Genomic DNA, 24022 nt, shown 5'->3' with positions numbered 1-24022 from the left:
TAGATATTTGTTTTTAACAATATGAACCCTCATTTCTTTCAGTGAAATGTATTTTAGATTGGAATAAAGGGGTTCAGCACACTTTTTGGGGGGAGGGAAGGGGTGGTACTTGCCTGGAATTAAGTGAATAGAGAGCCCTCTGCGTTATGTTAAAGATAAGCACAGTGAGGGGCGGGCCACGGTGGCGCAGTGGCCGAGTTCTCGCCTGCCATGCTGGAGACCTGGGTTCGATTCCCGGTGCCTGCCCATGCAAAATAATAATAATAATAATAATTACAGTGGGAAGATAAGAATACTGATAGAATGATGGAGGCCTGCAGCTGTGATTCAGGGTTTCACTGGAGCCTTCTGAGATCATGGACTTATTTAATCTCTTAAACATTGGGAATAAGATGTATTGTGAGATCTGGCTGATTGACAAGTGGAGTCTGTGTTCTCTTCTACTTGTTAATGCCCAGATTCAAAGCAGAAAAAATGCCAAGAAAACCTGCCATAGGTGGCAGAATTGAGCAGCGTCTAGGTGGCCGGATTTGCTTTGCTTTTTCTCAAGACGGGGCAGGTCGCGGAGGGGCGCTGCAGCAACCCCTTCCGTGGGTTGCTGACCGGCGAGTTCTGTCCGACAGAGAGAGTCCAGGGCGCCGGCCTGCACGTGGAGCGCGCCCTCCTGCACGGGAAGTTGGGGGAGCACGAGGAGGCCCTGCGCATCCTGGTCCACGAGCTGCGGGACTTCTCGGCGGCAGAGGACTACTGTGTGCGCTGCGCCCAGGCCCGGGCCGGCCCCGCCCGGCAGCGGCTCTTCCACACGCTGCTGGCCATCTACCTCCGCGCCGGGCCCCACGCCAGCGAGCGCGCCGTGGCCGCCGTGGACCTCCTGAACCGCCACGCCTCCGACTTCGACGCCGCCCAGGCTCTGCAGCTGCTGCCCGACACGTGGTCGGTCCAGCTCCTCTGCCCCTTCCTGCTGGGGGCCGTGAGGGACGGTCTGCACGCCGGGAGGATGACTCAGGTGGCTCTCGGCCTGGCCAAGGCTGAGAACTTGGTCTACAAGTATGACAAGGTGAGTGCCGGCCCTCCGGGGGCAGCTGGCTCGCCGCCAGTTGACCTTGGCGTCAGGCGGAGTCTACTTCGGGGAAAACGGTGGGGACTGCTTTCTCTGTCTCTGGGATGCGACTGATTCAGAGTGAGGATTTCACTCGTGTGGAAGCTGAGGCCCAGGTGGGCAGAGTCAGAGCCGAGTTGCCAGGGTTAACCCAGATAAAGAGAGGGGTGTGGGGAAGCCGAGGGGCGTGTGTCCTGATAAGGACGGCGTGCCAGGCGGTAATCCCGGACCATGACATGCAGGGCACCCTTGCATCGTCACCGTTTTATGGAGCATTGATTGCCCATTGGCCCCATTTCACAGAAGGGAAACCTGAGGCACAGAGCAGTCACACAGGAGAGTGAACAGAAAAGTCCGGATACAAAACCTGGCCAATGCTCCCCATTCAGTGCTCCACGTTCTCATTTCCTCTGGAGACTTGTTTCCTGCGAGACCCCCGCCCCACCTACCTAGCAGAGTGATCTTTCCAAAGTTGGAATACAATCCCATTATTCTCCTTTCGCAGAATCCCCACTCCCCACCCTTCCCTGGCTCATCCTTCTCCATCTCCCACCGCTTCCCTGCAGGATCCTTGCGGTCACCACAGGGAACCTCCCTGGTGTGGCCTCCTGGCCTTTGTAATGCACTTGCCTCAGCCTAAACTATTCCCATCTCTTCCTTTTGTGCTCAGTGAAGACATATGGAAGCCCAGCTGAAATATGTGTTCCTTTGGGAAATCTCATTCTACATAAGCGGAGTTAATCACCTTCTGTTTTGCCCATCGTTATACTCTGTGCATGCGCTCATCGTCGTCTCCCCCACTTTGGGTTCCTTGAGGGCAGGGCACTTCACTCCTTCATCTCCAGATCCTGAGGGCCACGCTGGGCATACTGAGGCATTTAGAAAACGTTTGTTCAATGACTGATACAACTGTGGGTGCAAGAGGAAGTCACGAAGTTGCTACCGAGTCCTTCCGATAGACTGACCCCCGTTGGTTTACATAAGTGCATTGTGCATTGAAGCTTTTATTTTGCAAAACGCAGTCCTTTTCTTCAGACAAGGATTGATGGGGTTATAGCACAATTTCCTGGGTTTATGAGGTGTCTGTCTTTATCATCTCCTTCTCACAGAAAAGGAAGGTGCTGCAAATTAACCGGAGGCTTTGACTAAGGCTCCCGTGTATGCATTCCTCTTGTTGTTGGCAAGTAAGAGGACCAGGGAATTAGGTGCTGTATATGGTCTCATTCAGCTCTAAAATACATGACTCTGGACAGGCATTTCTTAAAAATACTAGAGCTCAGAGAAGGGTTTCTAGAAGTCTTGTGTAGAGATTTAAGCAATACTTGAGTTGATCAGGCAAGCACTAATTATTTTTGTAAAAGGTAATTGTGTAGCTTTTTTTACTTCTCTAGTTAGGAAGAATGGTTTTATTTACTCTCACCTCCAAATGCCTGTTGTGTTGTCTCAAGAAGCTAATCTTCACTGTCCTCAAAAGTGAGCGTAATCTGTGTGGTCGTATCACCTCTGCAGAACTGGAAAATATATCCTTAACCTACAACCATTTGTGACACAATTCTTGGTCTTTTGCAGATGAAGTTAAAGGGAAACTCAGTTCAGCTCTCGGACAGAAAGCTTTGCCAGATGTGCCAAAACCCCTTTTGTGAGCCTGTGTTTGTCCGATACCCAAATGGTGGTCTCGTCCACACCCGCTGCGCCACGAGCAGACCCGTGAACCCGGACTCCCCGAGCCCTGGCAGTCGGACTTGAAAAAAGCCTGCCTGGGAACATGAGGTCGTTCCACTGCTTTACCGAGCCTGCCAGGTGCCCAGAGCAGAAAGCAGCTGCTCTCTGTGCGGCCGGCATGAAGGATTTCTACCCCAGTGTGCAACAGGGACTTGACTGCTGACCACTCTCTAGGAATGTAAATGGAAAATACCCAAAAACACCAGAGAGAGAGAGACATTCAAGAATTAACTTGTCCAGGTACATAGTAATCAAAAAGAAATGTCTACTTGGAAAGAAAAATAAGATTTTCCCGTGCTATTCAGACAAGTCAGATCGCTCCACCCCTGCCCCCACCCCCATAGCTTTAGACACGTTCGCACTGAAAACCTTTTGTTTCCACCTAGTGTGGGAATATGACCCTTGCTGGCCCAGGTGACCAGCTGGGCTCAGAGCTCCAGGTAGGCAGGCCTCGTCCTGCACACCTGTCCTTTCTGGGTGACCCCATTCATGTGGCACCGCTGTTTGGGAAGGCCCAGTCCACTTTTCAGGAGTATATCATGGGCCCTCCCTTGGCCCTTAGAAGTGGCTGACCTTAGGAAAGTATTTTTGTTTTTTTTGTTCCCATCAACCTCTCCATCCCCAAAAGATTCTGCCTTGTTTACGTAAGCACTGCTTTGGGCTCAATATGTGCACTTCTGGCCTCACTGCGAGTGAAGAACCATGAGGGACTGATGACGCCTCCAGGAAAGTAGGTCCTGCCGCCACTCAAAGACAGAGCCGTAAGCGGGGCCCATTTGGCGCCGGGCTCAGTCGTCTGTACCTTTTCCACTGATTGGCAACTCCATACTTGACACAGTTGACTGAGAGTTTTATTTGAATCTAATCATATCTGTATCTTCTTTCTTGTTTAGAAATTCATCTCATATTCTCTAGGGATGTTTTTTCTTGATATAAATGAACCGCCTCTTGAGTGCTTGGGAAATTAAAAGGGAAATAGTGACGAGCACAAACGGACCTTTATTTTCATGAGAGGCCACTGTCAGCCTCAGTGTAATTAGCAGGGCAGGCGTTTGGTGACAGCTGCCTGGACGCAGCGATGGACAGGTTGTCCTTCCGTGCTTCTGCACACTCGAGGAAGTAGGTCAGGCTGCCTTACCTCACAGGACTTCACATGCCTGCTACGAAGTTTACTGATAACACAGAAAAATGCCTCTCGTTTGTAACAGGTTGGGAATTTGTTCTGTGTTTCTGTGTAACACTGCTGATAACTGAAGCTCTTGTTATTTCACTGCCCACTTTTCAACTTACTGTGATGTTAACTCTGTTAGGAACTGACCATAAAGAAACTGTCTCTACTGTAACACTTGGGAAACAGGCTCTAGCCTGTGTGTGTGACAGGTGAATCTGGGAGACACCTTCTCACCATCTGCCCTAGCCTTCCTGAGATGGGGTGAAGAACTCATGCCCTATTCTTTTAAAAAATGGTTCCTTAACTAATAATGGTCAGTATTTTTTCCCTTACGTGATTGTAACTGGGCCAAGAAGCAAAGCATCAGTGCACTGTTTGGCGGAATTGGCACCATTCTTGCCCAACTGTGTCTTGATTATATAAAGAATAAATGATTAAGAAATTCTCCTTGTAACTCAGTGGTATGCTGTGTACACTTATGTGTATTTGGAGGCTGGTCGTGAGTTTTACGTCACGGATGACTGTTACAGAATGGTCCTGCTATTGCATCTATTAGCATTAGGGCTTGTGAATTTGAGTTGATCTCCTCAAAGAACATGATACTAGTTTGTGCAACACTGCACTTTTGAAAGCACCGTTTCTTTGTACACACACACACGCAAAAGCTTGGAAAAAAACATGTTTGCTCATTCCTAGCTTGAGGATGCTATTCTCTGTTTTCTCTGAGCATGATCAACAATTTGAAATATTTGTTATCCTGTAGAATAATGGGCACTCAAATCAGTTTCCCATTTCAGTGGAATCCTTTAACACGTACAGAAATCTCTACATTAACCACCATGCCTTGCTCTAACCTGCCTCCGACTGCCACAACGCCCTTTTCTCAATATTTTTAAATGAAATATATCATTCTTTCCATCAGGCCTGCTGTTTTGTGACTGTGCCGTTGAAGAAGGCAATGGAAACCTTCACTCAGCCCTTTGTTCCCTCATTAGTTTCAGTGTACCCATTCTAGTCGAAACAGCATGAACTCAAGTCGGTTTACATTAATATTCTATGGGCAATCATACTCGGTTTCATGAACTGTTTATCTGCTATTGCCGATCAAGTATTAATGTAAAAGTGTCGCGTAGGCTGTAGAGCGTTGGGTCTGAGCTCAGAGCTAAAAAAGCTCATGCTGATACTTAATAAAAATGTGGAGGGAGGCACAGGTGGTTGCTGTTTGCTCGCTCTCCTCTGAAAGCCTTTGTCCTTGTGCTTTAGTCTTCGTTCCTGATTGGGTCCCAAACACATAAACTGTACAAATGTAAACTTGTTGATTTTATTAAAATTCTTTGAATTCTTTTTTTTTTTTCGGTTTGTTTTGTTTTTAATCAGAATTGTCTGGGTGGAGTAATGTTTTGCACTGCCATGGCCCCCAGTGACTGTCTCACAGTTTCTCCCAGCAACGACAGAGAACTTGTGTTTAGTGTTTCTAAAATTCTTTGTTACTGCTTTACTGAATTTTCACCCACTCACCTGTGAATTTATCTAGTGCGTATTCGTTTGTTGCTCCTTGACATCAGTTGCCTTCAAATTAATCATGCACTGAAGAATTTAACAAAAAAGTTTTCTGGTTGCTTCTTTCTTACTTCACTTTTTAGCTAAGTGCTTTTAAATAAGCATGCTGCCCTTGGATTTCTAACCTTGAACATATTCAAGGAATATAATTCTTCTTTCATCTTTTTAAATTTTACTTTATCCCTTGTTACCTCATTCACAGCAAGTCTTTGAGAAATCCTTGTTAAATGGATTTCACAGTACTCTCCCATCTTTTCATTCCAGGTACTAACCAAGTTCTGAGAAAAAGGTATATGAACAGCTGATACCCTCTCCTTCATGCCACTCAGGCTGGGTAAATTCCAAATGTAGGACATTCAACAGGAACTTTAATATTCTTTTTTAATTTCCATATATTGGTATCCTAAGATCCATTATCATGTTAGAGATTAAAACAAGGGGAGAGGGCTTTAGACTTTTAAAACTGACTGGAAAGGAGGAGGTTGTGGATTTACTGACTGAGGATATTACAAAGGCAGTTGGCAAAGCCAAGTGGCTGAGAGAGAAAAAGAACATAAATTGATGTCCTAAATGTGTCTGTCAGTGGAGGCAAAGATACTTCTGACTCAGTTAAATGGGCTGTGACTTGTGTTAGAAGTAATTAGATATTAACTAACACCCCATTTACTCTTAGCTGATCTGTCAACCTTAGCGTCTGAAATGAAAATGTACAAGATTCGAGACCATATGGACTAGAGGCCCTTTCACCTTCTCAAAAAAGCAAAATGACTGGGGTACCATCTAAAAGCTTGTTAACACGTTCAGAGATAAGCACTGTAATTAATGAAGCCTGATTTTCTTTAGCTTGCAACTGGGGTAGAGAAGCAAATAGCTATAATTCAGCCTGCAGTCCACAGAGTCGTAAATTTAGTTAAAGGAGATCACATAGCAAGAAGGAATTAGAAACTCAAACACAATTCAAGTGGCCAGTTAATACTCAGGAAGCAAAAGGTCGTCATTGGATTGAGGAAACTGGTTCTCATCGGACTGTGACACACAGTGGTGGTCCTGGGCAAGTCACATCCCCCTGTACCTTGGTGGTCACTTCCACAAGCGGGAGGCAGAGCAGGGCAGCCACTGGGGTCTCTTCAGGAGCTCACCTGTTCTGAGGGAGAGGAATGAGGCTGACAGGAAGCAGCAAGGCAGCGGGTATACCTTTGCCATGCTTTCGCATCTCAAGGTGGCACTTGACATCACCCAACACAGGAATTCCTCTGCAGCATTCCTGGGATGGGTCTGAGAACCTCCAGAATCTCAGTGAGGTCCATTCTCGCAATCTTCCAATTATGAGTCAAGCCTCTTCTCCAGCGTCTCCACTCTAGATTCCAGCTCTGCTGCCTGTGAAGGGAGTCAGCCTTGACTGCTCTCCAGTAACTGGTTCTCAGACACCCCTTTCCTCCAGGGTCTTCTGCGCTTGGCTAAGAACGCTGTGCCTTTTCCCCTGTGCTCTGACCTGTTCCTAAGTCCTTTGTGCTTATCGTCATCTATCTCCAGAGGACATTTTCATATTTGCATCACTTGAAACACCAGCTTTCCTTGCAGATTCCTTTCATGTCAGACTAAGCTAAGGAAGCAAATTTCCAACCTCATCTCAACAGGAATGTGAGCTAAGAAAGCACAGCATGCTTTCACTGTTCCTGCCCATCCACGTGGCTCTCGCAGCCTCTGCTCCAGCTCGTCGCCCACACATTTGGAATTTTGGAGGAGCTCATGTGCCCAGTAGCCTCAGGTAGCAATCCCCGCCCCCCCCCCTTACCTCTGTAGTTAGCATTTATAGTAAAGCCCCCAGTTTCTATTTCTATTTCTAGGTTGTTATTCAACAAATTGCTGACTTATAACCAACTTCATAAATAAATAAATATAGCCAAAATGCCAAACTTCTGCTTTCTTGAGAATCAGGATACAAGAGAATATTGCCCTAGTTTTCTGTACAAGACCAAATGCACTTCTAAGGAGATTTGATTTCTCTGGTTTCCATTAATTTACAATAAGGCTGTATTTTGCACATTGATATGAATATATACAACAGCAATTCTAATTTGATATAATATATGTATATAGTTATATGCACACTTTTGGCAACTAAATACACTGTTTAAAAACCATAAAAATGGTGAGAGCACTAACATCCATGCAAAACATATATAATATCTAGCTGTATTTGCAATATGATCTTTTTTTTTTTTTTTGACAGATCTTTGAGTTTCTGTTTACTCATATAAAGAGAATGGATGCATTACTGCACTTAACATCAGATTTTCAGGGCCCCCGGGTGAAGTGAGAGGCCAGACCTGCAGCCGGGGCTGGGGCAGGAGTCGAAGGAGGGTGCAGCAGCAGGGGTATGGGGTGACACCCGTCTCCGCCCACCGGAGGCAGTGCCAGTTTTCTGTCTGTGCTTGGTTTGTATGTGCTAGTATAATGTTCAGATAGCTTATATTTGTACAGATACTGCACAATGAGCTGCCTCCTAAACAGCTGACAGGAGATACATGCCTTCCCAGCCACCACAGCTGAGCCTAGAACGCACATCTGGCTGGCAGGGAAGATGGAGCTTCTCCTTTCATAGTGCAGGAGCCCTGCTGAGCAGAGTGACATGAGTACCTGTGCTGTCGCGAGACCAGCCATCCCAGCAAAGACCCAGAGATGCCCTGCTAACATTTCTATCTAGTGCTCTGCCTATTCATCTTTGTCTTTACAGAGTTGAGTTTTTGGTGGTATGGGAAAGAAAGGGTAAAAGAAAGGGGGGTGGCAGATCACAAAATGTACTGGCTCATCCGTTAATTTGGAGAACCCTTTTGATTAGGCCAACGAGGCAGGCAGAAATATGTTCTACGCTGCTTCCCAGGACAGAGAATTAGACTAACATTTTAACCTATTTCTAACAGCAATGTGGGAAAGGTTGTCCCAGAGTAACAGGATGAGAAAGTGGAAATAGGATTTGGAAACCTTTCCCTGGGCCAGCCCACCAGCCAGCCCACCTCCCTGAGTGTTCAAGGAATTTCTCAAGTCCAGACAGCTTAAGTCGGCCTTCAGTTGCAATGAAGAATCCTTTCAGCCCAAATTAGTTTCTGGAGAGGTATAAAATGTCTTTAATTGTTGTTCCTCTCTCTTGTTTCTATATTGAATTAATGAATGTATATTGACTGACCTTAACTTTTGCAAAGCTGCTAAGCTCTTATAATGCCTCCCGAATCCAAACAGCTGGGTGTACACTGCACTCTCCCTGGCGCCTTCATGACCCACTTCATAGTCCAATTTATGACCCCAAGGGACTTGACACTTCCTGTTGGCAGAGAGCCCATCGGTGGCTAATGGGACGGGCTTCACAACCTTCCTGAAGAGTTTACCAAGCTTTTGGTAATTTTTAGGCTTGGCTGGTGGAAGAATAAATTGGCACAACTTTCTGAAAAAGCAATTTTATCCTGGTGTCAAAAATCACCAATTTCACTTTTAGAAATTGTATTTTAGGGAAATAACCACTAAGCAGAGAGATTTATGTCAGGGATGCTTGTTATGGCATTTAAAATAAGAGGGAAAAATGAGAAAACTCTGAATCTCCCTGACAGGGAATATTTAAGTAGGTTGTGGCACAGGCACACAGTGGAAGTCCTGGCCATCAGAAATCACTCCAAAATGGAAAGAGAAAAAGAAAAAAAAGGAGTTACAAAGCTGTGGTACTGTATAAGGAAAGCATAGGTTTTTATATGTAATTAAAATGGAGGTGATCTTTAATTTTATGTTTTTATTTTCTTCCAAAATATCTCCAATAAACACTAGTTTCATTTTGTTCTCATTTCCACAAGGAGCAAGTTCCTTTATAATTGAAATAAAATATCAGTAGATAAAAATTTAAAAACTTTGAGAGGTTTAAAAACTAGGGAACGTTTATTTGTGAGAATGTGAACTATACAATTCTTTTACCGCATCCAACTCTGAACTTAACTCTAGTCATTAATCACCTCATATAAGGTGAAGAGCTTTCACGGTATCGTCTTATTGCCTTGTTCGAGGAGAAGAAGGTCCCAAGTGAAGCAGAGACAGGGGCTGGGCATGAGGAGAAAACGATGGAAGGAGGCTGCCGGGAAGGTGGAACAGAGGACGAGAGGCCGTGCTGACAAGCATCCTGGGGGCCACCACCCCTCTGGAGAGCCTGGGCTGGCTTCAGACGCATCTGGGTCTGACTGTTGAGAAACCAGGAAGTGCCCCAAGGTCAGGCCTTGCGTGGGGGTGAGGGGCTGTGCGTGTTGGGGTTGGGGGGCACCTTCAGACCTGTTCTTGTAGCCCCAGGGCTCCCCGCAAAGGGGAGGTACTCCCCGAGTATGCTGGACTGACTATTTCCTTAGAGGCCCGTCAACTCCCAGAAAGAAGACTGAGGCCTGGTGGAAAAGAGCTTCCGGTTTCTAATAATGTTTCTCTTTTCCCTCTGTTCACTCTTTTAAAGCAAATTAAGCTTCCTCGTTTTCCTTATGCATTTTAAAAACTGACTAGTCATGTTTGTCTTTCCAGCAAGACTGGTGAGCCTCTCTCCATGTTTTAATAAAGCTTTCAAAGACTTCCCCTGCACCACAGTCTACCGAGGCAATATGGGGCAGCGTTTCATTGAGGAGAAGACAAGGAATATATCACAGGGAATGAGGAGCAGTGAAGCTTTCTATTAAAAAATGCTTCCAAACGTGAACTCAGTCATTTGTTTCCTAGACAGGAGTGATTAGCGGAGGACAGCAAATGCTGTCAATGCAGCAATGGGAGACAGCACAGAGATGGAGCAGTAGATCTAAGGCAAGTCACCTGTTCTTATCAACTAGAGCTTGTGATGTTTAGGCTTTTACCCAAACACCTCAGAAGGCTGAGCTTGCGTATTGGTGCTACCAGATCTATGGATGTGAAAAGTAAAGTTCTGGTTGCATCTAAATGTTTCCCACATAGGTACGTTCTTTCTGGTCCTACCTGATACAGGAAAAATCTATCTGTAGCCCCTACTTGTCCCCTCCGTGAGCCTGGCACCTCTCCTGTGCCTGGAACATCTTGTCCTCCACTGTCATCCAGATGGAGGAGGTGGGACGGCAGACAATAAATTGGAAATCTCTGCTTAAGCAGTTCTGGACAACTGCCCCCAAATAATGCCTGTGCATGCACGCGCACACAAACACACAAACGCAAACCTGCTTTTGCTTTCAAACATCCTTTTATTCATACATAATCCTTTTGCTATCCTTTTAGGAGTCCCAAGCCCTCCTTTCCTCAAATAGTTAAATGACCATGGCCTGGCCTGAGCCCTGGTCCCACATGGCAACCCATCTACCTGTGCCTCTGCAACTCATCTCCACGCTCCAGTAGCTGAATCTTTGAAGTCCCACTCTTTCCTTTGATAAGATCAAATTATTAGGTAGAGTACATCTCTATCAGTATTTGTTGTTTGTTGTTTTAAACAGTAATAATACTGCTCATCTTGGCAGAATTTATCCCTTTGTGGCTACAGATTTGTCAAACAGTTCAACTTTTATGGCTCTCATAATTTGTGACAATTAAATGTGACAATTCTATTTCCTTACCACAGACATAAAGACACACAGTTTCTAAATCTGGATGTAGGTGCCTATATGTTGGGGGTTAGGGATAAAGAGGGACCCAAGCGTCTTTGATACACTTATTTTATAATTAACAAAGACTCATTGATGAAGTTTATAATCAGGACTTCAGAATTCACATGCGTGCTGTGACCTATTATTTTTGAAAGTCATGTGATGCTTTTGGCAGAGACTGCCAGAAGTCCACCAAATCCTTTCTTTTCTTCTTCCATAGTTTGAAAGCTGTAACTGGGCACGTGGCCACCCACTGAGGGACTCCATTTTCCAGCCTCCTTTACAGTGAGGTATGGCCATGGGCCTGAGCTTTTGGCCATGGAAGAGTAGAGCTGTTAGATGTTTCTTATTTATATATGTGACTCCTCCAAACTCTTTCCCCCCCTAATGAGCTGGAACATACAAATGGCTGCAGGTCAAATTGAACAAAAAGATGAGGACAGTTGTCCAGGGGATAATGGAAAATTAGATGGAAGGAACCTGAGTCCTCATCAGTCACATGGAGTAGAGAGCTGCCTAGCTGCCCTGGATTTTTCATGAGAGGGAAACAAAACTATTCTTTTAAAGCCACTTTATTGTTGGAGCTCTTTGTCATAGCATGCTTAGCCTTTTACCTAATACATACTTCTGTCTTCCTCCTGCCTCCCTGTACCTTTTGGGTGGGGGGTGGAGGGGGCGCATGGTCCAGGAATCGAACCCGGGTCTCCCACATGGAAGGTGGGCATTCTAACCACTCAACTACCCGTGCACCCCCTCACATATCCTTTTGAACATTTGTGGACTTCAGAGCTTCAGTCAGCAGAAATTGCACCTTGGGTTGTTTCTCCAGGCATGGGAATGGGGTTGCACCCACCCCTCCATCTCATGTTCCTTATCAATCTTGCGAGGCCATCTTACAGCCAGTGAGATTGTTTTAATGGAGTTAAGTGGTACAGTTCAGGCCACAGAGCAGAATTTTGCTCACTAACGTCAAATCCATGCTCCTGGCTTCATTGGATGTTGTGTTCTTGTCAACGGAAGCCTGACATCTTGGGGCACATAAGGATGAGGGAAGCAATTGAATAGCGAATAAATTTCCACCCCCACCCCAAAAGGACAAACCCTTGCCATACAGCATGTTGAGAGAACCACTGTAATACTTATTGCCAAGATAGACTCAGCATCTACCATGGACCAGGAACTGAGTAAGTCTCATATACATGAGTTCACTTAGTTTCCATGTGGTCCTCGGTTGGCAGTATTTCCTCCAAATTGGAGATGAGCAAACCAGGGCACAGAATGTTATATAACATGCCCAGAATCACACAGAGAACAAGGCAGCACTGGGACTCAGGCTGCCCAGTTCTGAAGCACATGCTGTTTCCCCACCTTTGCCCATGCATTTCTGAGAGAGCAGAAGCAGGAGTGACAGGGACTCCCCCTGCTTGGGGGCCAGAGCTCCTGCCTGAGGGTGGGAACAGAGCCGCTTTGAAAATACTTAACCTAGATGTTTTTTAATCCAAAAACACAGGCAGTGTAAATAGTGTTGGGGGGAAATTCACGCTGGGCTCAAAATAGCAAAGGATGAATGAATCTAGATTACTGTGACTCAGCTTGGTAGTCAAAATGTCCTAGAGAGTCTTGGCTTTTATTTCATCCTGAAAGTGGGGACCAAGATGAAATTTTAAAAGATGACAGATACTCATGACTAGTCACAAGTAGAATGGCCTTCCTGAGTCTGTATGTGCTAGATTCTCCCAGCTCGGGTGCCACCCTACTATGAACAGAACCTATTGAAGATGTTGTTTTTTGTCCAGGTGTGCCCCGCCTGAATGAGGGTGGGCCTTAATCGGTATGACTGGAGGCCCTACAAAGACAGCCCAGAAGTCACAGAAGTGAAAAAGGAGAGGACATCGCCATGCGAAGGAGGCAGGCGTATCAGTTAAGGAGTCCCATGGATTCCCAGAGGCCAGCAACTGAACCTACAGGCTCCAGGAGAATGCGAGCCTTGCCGATACCTAGATGTTGGATTTCTAGCCTCAAAACCACGAATCAATACATTCCCATTGTTTAAGCCAGCCATTGTGTGGCCTTTGTGATGGGTGTTCAGGCAAACCAAGACACGGTTTCTCACCTCCTACCTGGAGCCCCAGAGACAATTCAGGGTTTTGCCGTGCACTTCGCAGAGCCTAAGGTTTGGGTAAGTTCCAGGGCTCAAAGAGAAGATGAGAAAAGTTAAAAAAAAGAAAACCAAACAAGCAAGCAAGCAGACATACAAAAACCTGTAGCAGTTGTTGAGATAGGAACTCAGTATCCTTTAGAAATGGAAGTCCCTTAAAGGTTCGTGAGATCAGAGATAACTATGGAGGTGGGCGGACGGAAAGTCAGATGAAAACTAACTGGCTCATGATTATCATCTCATTACCTTGTTCTTTAGTCATTCCAGATTTGTGATTTACAGGTAGCTGTTTTCCTTAGGAGATGTTGGCCATCAGATTCTTGGCTTACTATTCAATTCCGGTGCTCATTTTGACAAGAACATAATCTTGTACACAGAAAGAGCAATAATATTTTATTTAAAATACATACAAAATTGTTACTTTGAAACGTATATATTTTACTGTCAAACATACATCATATAACACTGATTAATGTCCATTTTGGTAGCTTCATTCATTCAGTTGTGTGATTCCCATTTTACTCAAGGCTCACGAAGGACGTTTTCTTAGAGGTCCCATGGCTTGGGGGGGAGGTGGTCTGGCTGTGCTCTCGGGCAGGCGGGAGACCTGGGCAGACCCCGCCCTCCACTCTGAGGCTCCCACAAGGCAAACCCTGGCCTGTGCCTAGAGGGCACGCAGGACAGGACTGAATCAGCTTGAATGAATCACAAGCCGATTGCCAGCCTCTTTGTTGTGTGTTCATCTGGGTGTAAAGGAGGGTGGAGTTGGTGAGAAAAGGTGTCGGTTGTTTTCCTGATGGCTCCTCCCTTGGGTCCAGCTTAATGCAGGTTCTCTTCCTCTCTTTCCCCCTTTCCTCCCTGCCTCTGTCACCACGTGCATGGGAAAGAATGTGAGAGTGGGGAGCTGGCCTCTAAATACGTACGACCTTAGAAATGAAATAAGAAGTGTGACCAAAGTATGGCCTCTATGATTTTAGGCTGAACTTGAATTACGATGATCCTGAGATAAATGGGACAACTGCTTTTGAGCATGGTCTTGACTGCTTCATCACTACCCCCATCTCCACCTCCTCGTGCCTTGCATTTTGTAGGCACTTAATAAATGCACATTGCATGGGAGAATAAATAAGGCAGGGGATCTGGTGCCTAGGAGGAGAAAACATGGAGATTTTAGAATTGGCATGTTTGTGATGTGGAAAGGACACTGGAGGTCATCTTGACCCTCTCCCTCACTGGCCAATGTGGAAATGGAGGCCCGGAGGGGTGAGGTAAATGAACAAGGGCACATGACTAGTTACTGATGGGTGTAGATGGGAGTCAGATTTTTTGAAGTTCTCCTTAAATTCCTCACTTTTTTCAGAACCGAAACTCTTGAAGAGAGTTTAATGGATTCAACCCTCTCCCCTGAACTCAAGAAAATCACCCCAGTTAAAATACTGGAAGCTCCTGGTGGTGAAGGTGCCGGGGACCTAGCAACCCAGCATGTGGTGGAAGCAGAATGCCACCTGCCCCTGCCCGGGGGGCTCCATCCCCTGATCCCAGGCGTGCCCAGGTCTGTGAGGAACTGAGTTCAGGTAGGTGGACCCAAGAGCTGCAGCCAGACTCTCATGGATCTGAAGGAGGTAGGGGGAACACAGTGATAGATGGGGGTGCCCCGTGGGTGGGGTGTGTTCATTACTCCCCCAACCCTGCAGCAGTTCTGGTGCCGAAGCCCTTTGGGAGGTTAGGGTGTCTGGAGGGAGCATGTACACAAAGCACTGCCACTGGCCACCGCTGACACCTAAAGCAATTCATTGTCAACCTTGGCTAAACAGATGATTACAGAAGGAGTGTGGTTTTTTCAGCATACTAGAAATGGGTGGGATGAAAACAAAGTGGAGATGGAACACTGTGCAGGGACAGAGAGAGGAGGGTACAGAGCGACTGTCTCAGCAGACTGGGAGGGGTGAAAGGCTTCCGGGTGCAGGGACCCAGGGGAGGGGACCACTGAGGACACTGGGCCGGGTAGAGGGTTAGGTGTCTGCACAGGTGCTCAAGGGGCCACAGATAACCAGTGGGCGTGGTGAGTTTCTCTGACATTCCCTGGGCTCCGCGCCACTGAGGGTCCCAGGTATCACACTGGGCTGTGCAGGTGAAAAGCACAGAAACTCACTCCACTTCTCCCTGTGATTTGATACATAGAAAGGGTGATTTGGCATCCTCAGAAATGTACACTCTGACCAATGTAAGCAGTCTCCCCTGTTATCCCCGCACACCCCGAAACATACATAACACTGAAGGATGCTGGCTTCAAATAAAAGGAATGACGAGAGGAGGCCTGTGTGGGTTCCTCATATCTGAACACGGCACCATGGGTTTCTCATGAAGGGTGTGAAAAGCAGCTAGGGCTGCAGACTCGAGCCGTTTTAACAGAATCTTCCTTCTGCTCCACGCTCAGCCAACTTGCTGCCCTACTCTCCTGTCCCTGACTTTCCATCTCACTTCTGCACTCCCCCAGCCCTATTCCCGTTTCACCCTAAATCCCGTCTACTCTTCAACCGACCCACTTTCTTCTTCTGCAGTGAAACAAAAAGAATCGCCTTGCCAAGATCTGGGAGTCTCAGGTCGCCTGGTAACAAATGAGTAACAAATGAGTACCTTTGTGCTTAAATGGCCACCAGCAGATGCCACCCGGGGTCGAAGGGCCGGGAAGCGGAGCAGAAGGACACACAGACTCCTTCCCGGTCGGGAGGCCGCGTCTCCTGCGCTCCCGCTCCCCTCGCCGCTAGACGGCAGATTGGTTTTCGCTGCACACATAGACCGTGCTTGGCTGGATTCGCCTGCGGATGCGCTCAGGCACTTTGGGGAGGAGGTGGAGGGTTTGCGGCAGCAGCTCGATGCAGGCCTCGCGGAATTTCTTGATCCTCCAGCAGTAGACGATGGGATTGAAGACAGACTTGAGGTAACTGAGCCACAGGACGCAGGTGCTGGCGGTGTGGAAGGAGGAGCCGCAGTAGAAGCGCCGGCTGAACACGGACAGGAGGCTGTAGACCGAGTGCGGCAGCCAGCAGAGGGAGAAGCCGACGAAGAGGATGAGGATGGTGGTGAAGGCCTTGGTTTTGAAGCTCAGGTCCACGCTGACCTGGTGCTGCCGCTGCAGCCTGCTCCGGCCGCGCGTGGGGAGGCGCCCCAGGTCCAGGCCGTCGGCGCGGCAGTGCACGCGGACCGCGTTCTTGCGGACGGTGTGGAGGATGCCCGCGTAGGCGCCCAGCATGACGCCCACGGGCGCGAAGAAGGCGGCCCCCACCAGCGCCACCACGTAGGCGCGGCCGGCCAGCAGCTCCGTGTAGCCCAGCACGCACTGGGGGGCCCGCGTGGGCACCTCCACCAGCGTCCAGCCCGCGAGCGACGGGACGGAGATGCAGAAGGACAGCGCCCAGGACACGGCGATGATCGCCTTGGCCCTCCGCGGGTTCAGCTTGTCCTGGCGCTGGACGATGATGAGGAAGCGGTCCAGGCTGATGATGAGCAGGATGGCCACCCCCTCCAGGACAAAGAACCAGTAGAGCGCGGCCGAGAGGCGGCAGAAGTGGGCCCCGAAGCGCCAGCTGGCGGTGACGAGGGTGACCGCGGCGAAGGGCATGCAGCACAGGGACAGCATGATGTCCGAGAAGGCCAGGGTGGCCAGCAGCAGGTTGATGGCGGAGCGCATGGCGGGCCTCTGGTACACGATGACGCAGACGACGCTGTTGCCCAGGAACCCCACCACGACCATGAGCATGAGGACTATGGCAAGCGAGATCCTGAGCGGCGCAGACAGGGTGCCGGCCCCCGAGGCCGGCGCGGCGCTCCCGTTCAGCAGGGAGTGCGCGTAGGTCTGGCCCGAGGTGCTGCGGCAGGCCATCGTGGAGGGGGACTCGGAGCCGGGGCAGCCAAGCCTGGACGGGATCCCCTCAGCGCTTTGGTGGCTGTCATTTTCTGTCTGCCCGATGCATCTTCTTTTCCGATGTCCGGGGACTGCTGGGGCGCTGGAGCGGTTAGGAGCATCGCCGTTCTTTGGGAGCACCGGCTGGAATTGGGGATCTGTCAATCAAATTCCGATGGCCTCTGTGAGAAATGACTGTGGCCACAGCTTCCGAAGTAGACGCCATCTGTGGCCCAGGGAAAGGAATACAAAAGAGAAGGAGTTACTCTTTCCAAGCATCGCATTGAACTTTTACAGGTATTCTAAGCAGTAGAGCGGAGAGACAGAATGACTCCATTTACCATTTGTGCCAAAGAGTGCTATTCACTAATATTATTTGAACCTTGCCAAGTGACACAGGAAAACCGAATCAACTCTACTTTGGGAGAGCTAAGGAAGGGAATACTTTGTAACCAGCGTTTATGCAGTAACTTGAGTTATAATCATTTGACTGAAGGAAGTGTTAGACAAGCCAAGTTCCATTAGGATGTAAGCTCCCCAAGGATGGAGATTTTTGTCCATTTTATTATCTGCTGTCTCCCCAGCAGCAAGAACACTGCTCAACAGATATTTGGTGTATGAATGAATAAATGATAGCTGATGCTGCTCTTATAATGTTAACATTTTATTTTGAGATAAACATTGATTCACATGCAGTTGTAAGAAATAAGGCACGATCCCAGATACCCTTCACCCAGATTTCATCCACCATCTTGGATGACAGTGCCACTATAGTATTACTTTTTAGAAATGCTGGTGGAGAGGAGGGGGACTCTTTCCAAAGATAACTTTTTTAAGAGATGATGTTCATTTTTCCTTTGCTTTCCACAGACATGGTAAGGATGGTGTTGTGTGGTACCTCAGGTCTGGAAACGGATGGCCTGGGCTGGGTGAAATCCAGCCTCCACCACTCATCGTTGGACTTCTCCTGCAGGTTGCCGACCTCTGCTCGTTCGATTCCCTCATACGTAAGGAGGATAATCAAGCTACTTACCGAGAAACTGTGAAGATGAGATGAGAGAATCCCCATGAGGTGATCTCACCAGGCCTGGATCAGAGAAGATGCTCAATATTATTTGGGCCCGAAAGCAAACCAATAACCATGTCACAACAGCTAATGCTTCCTTTATGGAATACACACATGCTCACACGTGCATATATGCTTTTGAAGCTGTACTGGGCATGCCAGTTTGTGGAACCACTCTCCCACAGTAAGGAGACTGGCCGTCCACTTCCTACTCCATTTCTAACGTGGCTGCTGGGCTGAGCACTGACCCTAGGGAAGCTCTACAGCCAGGACCATGACTGCAGAGCCCATTTTGCTGTCCATTTTGCTGTGCTGCAAACTTAAACCAAGGAACATTGAAGCAACTACAGCAACTGCCCTGAGAAAAATCTTTGGGGTATATAGAGAAAAGCTACTAGAGATGGTCACGGCCCAGGACACCGCTGGAAATTCTCTGCTTGCTCCTCAACACCCGCAGTCCACCCTCTCCACCTTGCCCCTTGTCCCAGGAGTTGGCACCACTGGGCTCCTGTGCCCTCCGGTGGGAGGAGAAAGAGGGGAGGTCTTCATTGCCTGGGCCCCTCCCACCAGATTGTGAGTTGGCCGGGGTCCCCCTCTCTGAAGGCCTCGGCCCCCTCAACGCAGCCCTCCTCCACCGTATGCCCCCCTCTCTCAGACCCCCGACTGCTCCCTGCCCACCTCCCCATCCCTCAGTGGTCTCCCTCAATCCTGCCCCGCCTTCAATAAAAATCCCTTCATCAAACTTTCTTTTGCCCAGTGTCTAACTTCTTTCCTATCTGCACCCTGATTGATACAAAGGATGATGGCAAACCTGAAGTTACAAGAAGCAGCACTCAAGAGTTATCAGATGTTACAAGGTAGAAAGAAGTTATGTGTGTGGATACATAACTGTACAGAGACGCTGGGATATCCACTTCAATGACAGGTTTCCAATTACAGTTGCAATTGCACCATATGTCTGTGTACCTTTGCTATATTTACTCCTTTCTTTATTTTCCATTAAATCTACATTTTTCTTTTTATCTGATCTCTTACCCCAAACTTTGCCCGTCCCCTTGCAGAGACAGCTTTTTAAAACATTTTCTGTTTTCAGTTATGCTAATGGTTACCCCAGCACCCTAGCAGGTTAGTTTAGACCTTATTTCTTGATCTGCTGATTTTAGACACTATTTGTTCATCTCACCATGTGAAAGGTGATGATTTAGCTCACTTGACACCACCCCAATACTCTTCCTCCTACTGATGATAATTTATTACTTTAAAAATTATTTAATCAATTACTTTTGTAACTCTAAACATAAACTTAAATATCTGTATTGTATTCCATCAAATATGGACAGTGTCTTTACCTCTGCCTTGTAAGATAAGGAGATTGGTCTGTCTTCCCTTTTCTCACTCATTGCCTTCTCTTTCACATCCACCCTTTGGTCACCTATGTTTACTTTTACCTTGTTGAGCCAGGTCTTCTGTGCTTTTGTCATAAGTTGGCTTTAACAACTTAACTCCCATTGAAGAGATTTCCATTTTAAAGCCTATGTAATGTTGTTCAGGGCTGGGTTGTGTTGACTATGCTGGAATTACATTTTCTTCCAGACAGGTTCAGCATTATGACTCTAGAGGGTTCTCGTGTGCTCACAGCACATTCCAAGTGTTGAGGCCAAGTGGAGACCACTTCCTCCAGCTCATCAGGGCCTCAGTGCTGCATGCCATTCAGCACTTCCTTTCAGGTGTGGTCTAAGGCTTTCTTGCACAGCTTTCTGTGTTTTCCTTGAGTTCTTTTTGCCTTTCTCCTTTTCACCTAGCCTTTAACTAGTTGTTCCAACCAGGCTGCCTTTCCGTAGGGATCTTCTATTCCTGAGGATACCCCTCCTGGAGCTTTGCTTCCCTTGCCAGCTGGATGGGGTGGTTGGTTCTCTGGGTCAGCTGCAGAGCTACCATCCTAGAAGTGCCCTTCGCTGCTGCCTGGGTTGGAGCCACTTCTTCCTAAATCCCTTCTTTTCTCCTATCTTAGCTGACTTTATATGGCTGGAAATCACCCTTAAATTACTTGCTAAGAAAGGGTAAAGAGTCCAGAGGAGATAAGTTTCCTGAGTCCCTGCTTGCCTGAAAAATCTTTATTCTGCCTTCATACTTGAGTGATAGCTTAGCTGGCTACTGAATTTAGGTTGAAATAATGTTCCTCAGAAATGAGAAGACATTTTTCTCTCTTCTAGCATTCAATATTGTGGTATTAAGTTTAAAGTGGATTGCATTCTTTCCCTTCTTGGATGACAAGTTTTTCTCTTTTGAAGCTTGATCACTTTTTTTTGGTTCTGGTTTTTGAAAAAAAAAATTACAACGATTTATCTAGGTTTGAGTCTTCTCATTCATTGTGCTGTGTATTTGATAGATCTTTTTAATCCAAAGACATGTGTAACGCAACTCTTGGAAAGCCTCTGCTTTCATGTCCTTGACCATGTGACAGTTTTCTCCCCTCCAGTTTCTCCCAAAGGTGCTTATTGTTTAGAGGCCGGGCTCATTGATGGGGCCTCAAGCTCACTTTTCTTTTCTCTTATGTTTCTATTTTCATCTTGTGGTTTTTGTCCTTTTTTACTCTACACTTGAGGAAGTTTTTTTCTTTTCTTTTTTCAATTTGTATTTAGCCCTCTTTAATTTGTAATTTTGACAATGATATTTTTTTAAATCTGAGAGTACTCTCTTATCTTCTGTGTCTTTCACACGTGACATTCTTGTTTATGGATAAAAATTCTACTCTCAAAACTGAGGTTACTAGCAATTCTATATTAAATGCTCTTCTTATTTCAGATTACCTCTGATTCCTGTGGGATCCTCCTCTCAGTTTTCCTTTGCCTTTCTCTTTAAGACACTGGTTCTCCTTCTGTGGCTAGTGAATCCTGAATGCTTGCTCATACATAAGATCTAAGGGATGCTCGGCAGTTGTCATGGGTGAGTTTCCCCACAAATCCCCTCACCCAAGTTGAGGTCCCTTGGGTAGCCCAGGGTAAGTTCGGTCTTGCTTTAGCATGAGTGGGTGAGGAGACAGCTCGCAAGCTGAGGGCTTCCCAGTGTCAGGCAGAGGAGAACTTTCCTCTGGGATTCCAGCCTTCATATTCTAAACCTTCACTGCTCCAGAGGTCTGATCAATACATTTATCAAAGAGCCCCCCCCCCCCCTTTTCCCTAGGGAAAGGAAGGTAAATTTCTCTGGCCTAGACTTCATACAAAAATGATGCCCCCACTATAAAATTTTTTTTTACCTTTCTCTTTCATTTTTTAAGCAGTTTTACTGCAATATAATTCACATACCATACAGTTTATCCATTTAAAGGGTACGATTCAATGGTTTTTAGTATAGTCACAGATATGTGCAATCATCACCACAGTTGATTTTAGAATATTTTCAACACCTCCAAAAGAAACCCTTTAGTTACCATGCCCCTACCCATGTCCCCTGACCTGGATCTGAGCAATCACTAATCTACTTTTTATTTGTCTAGATTACCCTATTATGGACTTTTATATGAGTGGAATTATATAGCATGTGGTCCTTTGTGACTGACTTCTTTCACATAGAAGAATGTTTCCAAAATTCATCCACGTCTTCATACATATCAGTGCTTCATTCCTTTTCATAGCCAAATAATATCCCAACATATGGATTTACCTTTTGTTGATCCATTCATCAGCTGAAGGACAATTGGTTGTTACCACCTTCTGGCAATTTTGAATAAAACTGCTATAAACATTCGTATACAAGTTTCTGTGTGGACATAGGTTTTCATTTCTCTTGGGCGTATACCTGGGAGTGTAATCACAGAGACATATGATAGCTCTATGTTTAATCATTTGAGGAACTGCCAGATTGTTTTTCAAAGTGGCCGCATGATTTTACATTCCCGCCAGGAGCGTATGAGAGTTTGGATTTCTCCACATGCTCACCCATCCCCCACCCCCTAAAAAATATGGTTTGAATGGGTCTCTTTCCCCAGTGCATCTATTAACTATATATTTCACCTAATGTATAAGGGTTACGCCAACCTCATCGACCATCTGTAAGGAGTGGTAAGTCTATAACAGAGGTTAAGAACTCAGTCCTGGATTAGACAGACTTTGCTAACTGGTGATTTTGTTACCTAATTTCTCTAAGTCTCTATGCTTTTGAATCTGAACTGGACATACCGGTGGGTGGAACCGCTCTCCCAGAGTGAGGAGGCTGGCCGTCCCCTTCCCACTCCATTTCTAACGTGGCTGCTGGGCTGAGCACTGACCCCAGGGAAGCAACTCCATAGCCGGGACCAAGACTGCTGAGCCCAAATTGTCCATTTCACTCTTTAGGAAACTTAAACCCGGGGGCATTGAAGTGTCTGCAGCAACTGCCCTGAGAAACACTTGGGGGTATATAGAGAGAAGCCACAAGATATGGCCACGGCCAAGCCACAGCTGGATAATCTCCTCTTGCCCCTCAGCACCCGCAGTCTACCCTCTCCACCTTGCCCCTGTCGTGGGAGCTGGCAGAGCCCCAAGACAGAGCAGGAGAGCGGTGCCCTTCCAAGAAGAGCTTCCAGGGAGCCAGGGAAGGGTGCAGCAGCCCGGGACTCTAAGTGGGGTGGGGGTGGGGGGCCTGTGCACCCCTCTCGGCATCTTTTCAAGGCTCTGCCCTGTGCAAGTAATGAACCCGGAGCCAGAGATCAGCCAGCACCAGGCTGCGGCCGCAAGCTTCAGGAACTCCTAGTTTCAGGCAGCAGATATCATGCTTAGCTAGGAATATTTGGCTTCAAGTAGAAGGCAAGGAGAAAATAAGAAATGTCTCGCCCTCTTTCCCATCATAAAGTTCAGACAGGAGGAGACCAGTCAAGCTTTAGATACTTTCGAAATGGGGTTGATTGAAATGGGGAGAGAGAAAACCTGGAAGGACAGGGGGAAAGCAGTGTATGAACAGGAGAGAAAATCTCAGCAGAGAAGGATTTCCTGGCCAGCAACCTGAGTCAGGAAGAGGGGGAGAGGCTAGAGAGCAGGCTGGAAAATGTCCATGAGTAAAAGGAAGACTTTCTGGCAGTTGGAGTATTTAAGCTGGAGGGCTCATACCTCTACTCCCAGATGTCTGTGAAACACAGTAGTGAAGAGGGAAGCTGCGGGGAGACAGCAGGACGAATTCCTTGTATCTGTGGTCCCCTTCAGTGTAGCGGGTCCCCAGTGCCCAGCTTTAGGGCTGCCCCAGAAAGGATTGATTCTTCCCGGACTGGCAGCTCCCCATTCTCCTTTACATCTCGCATAACCCTCCCCTGGCACCGCCTTCACTCCTGCAGACTCTGCTCAGCTTTGGGTTCCTTTGTCACCAGTTCTTTTTCCTTGAGCAAAGTGGCATGGGCTCCCTCGTGCTCCCAGCTTGCTTTCCACCCCTTTCTGCCATAATTCACCCTGGGTTGGCTCTGCACGTCTCAAGACGTCCCATTCATCTTGCTGCCCCTTGACGAGATCCAGGTGGAGACCCACCCAGCGTGTGATCCTGGAGGTGGGACCAGCACCACTGGCTCCTTGCTGATGGCAGAAAAAGACTGGTCAGATGGTCTGTTTTCACCAACGTTAAAAAAAAAAAGCCCTGACATTTACTCTTTAATTTACAGATTTAGAATTGTGTGTGTGTGTGTGTGTGTGTGTGTGTGTGTGTGTGTGTATGAAATCAGGGGAATTTGTGTTGCCTCCTCTAGTTCTATTCCAGCCA

General features: G+C 47.1%; 2 protein-coding genes across 2 annotated transcripts in view; one reads left to right on the top strand and one right to left on the bottom strand.

The window, feature by feature from the left end:
* TGFBRAP1 (transforming growth factor beta receptor associated protein 1) overlaps positions 1–4446 on the top strand; it is a 65284-nt gene extending 60838 nt beyond the window's left edge. Inside the window, exons 11-12 of the mRNA XM_077134919.1 lie at positions 624–1057; positions 2669–4446. Coding sequence (XP_076991034.1) covers positions 624–1057; positions 2669–2845 — 611 coding nt within the window. The 3' untranslated portion in view covers positions 2846–4446. The remainder of the gene's footprint in view (positions 1–623; positions 1058–2668) is intronic.
* Positions 4447–13811: 9365 nt separating this feature from the next.
* GPR45 (G protein-coupled receptor 45) lies at positions 13812–17229 on the bottom strand. The gene has a single exon (XM_077135122.1). The coding sequence runs from the start codon at positions 17212–17214 to the stop codon at positions 16096–16098; it is 1119 nt and encodes a 372-aa protein (XP_076991237.1). The 5' UTR covers positions 17215–17229; the 3' UTR covers positions 13812–16095.
* Between the last annotated feature and the right edge of the window lie 6793 nt (positions 17230–24022).

Source organism: Tamandua tetradactyla, chromosome 17 (assembly GCF_023851605.1).
Source record: "Tamandua tetradactyla isolate mTamTet1 chromosome 17, mTamTet1.pri, whole genome shotgun sequence".
NCBI classification, from domain to species: Eukaryota; Metazoa; Chordata; class Mammalia; order Pilosa; family Myrmecophagidae; genus Tamandua; species Tamandua tetradactyla.
The sequence above is the reverse complement of the archived record's forward strand: the minus strand, read 5'-3'. Positions and strand labels throughout refer to the sequence as shown.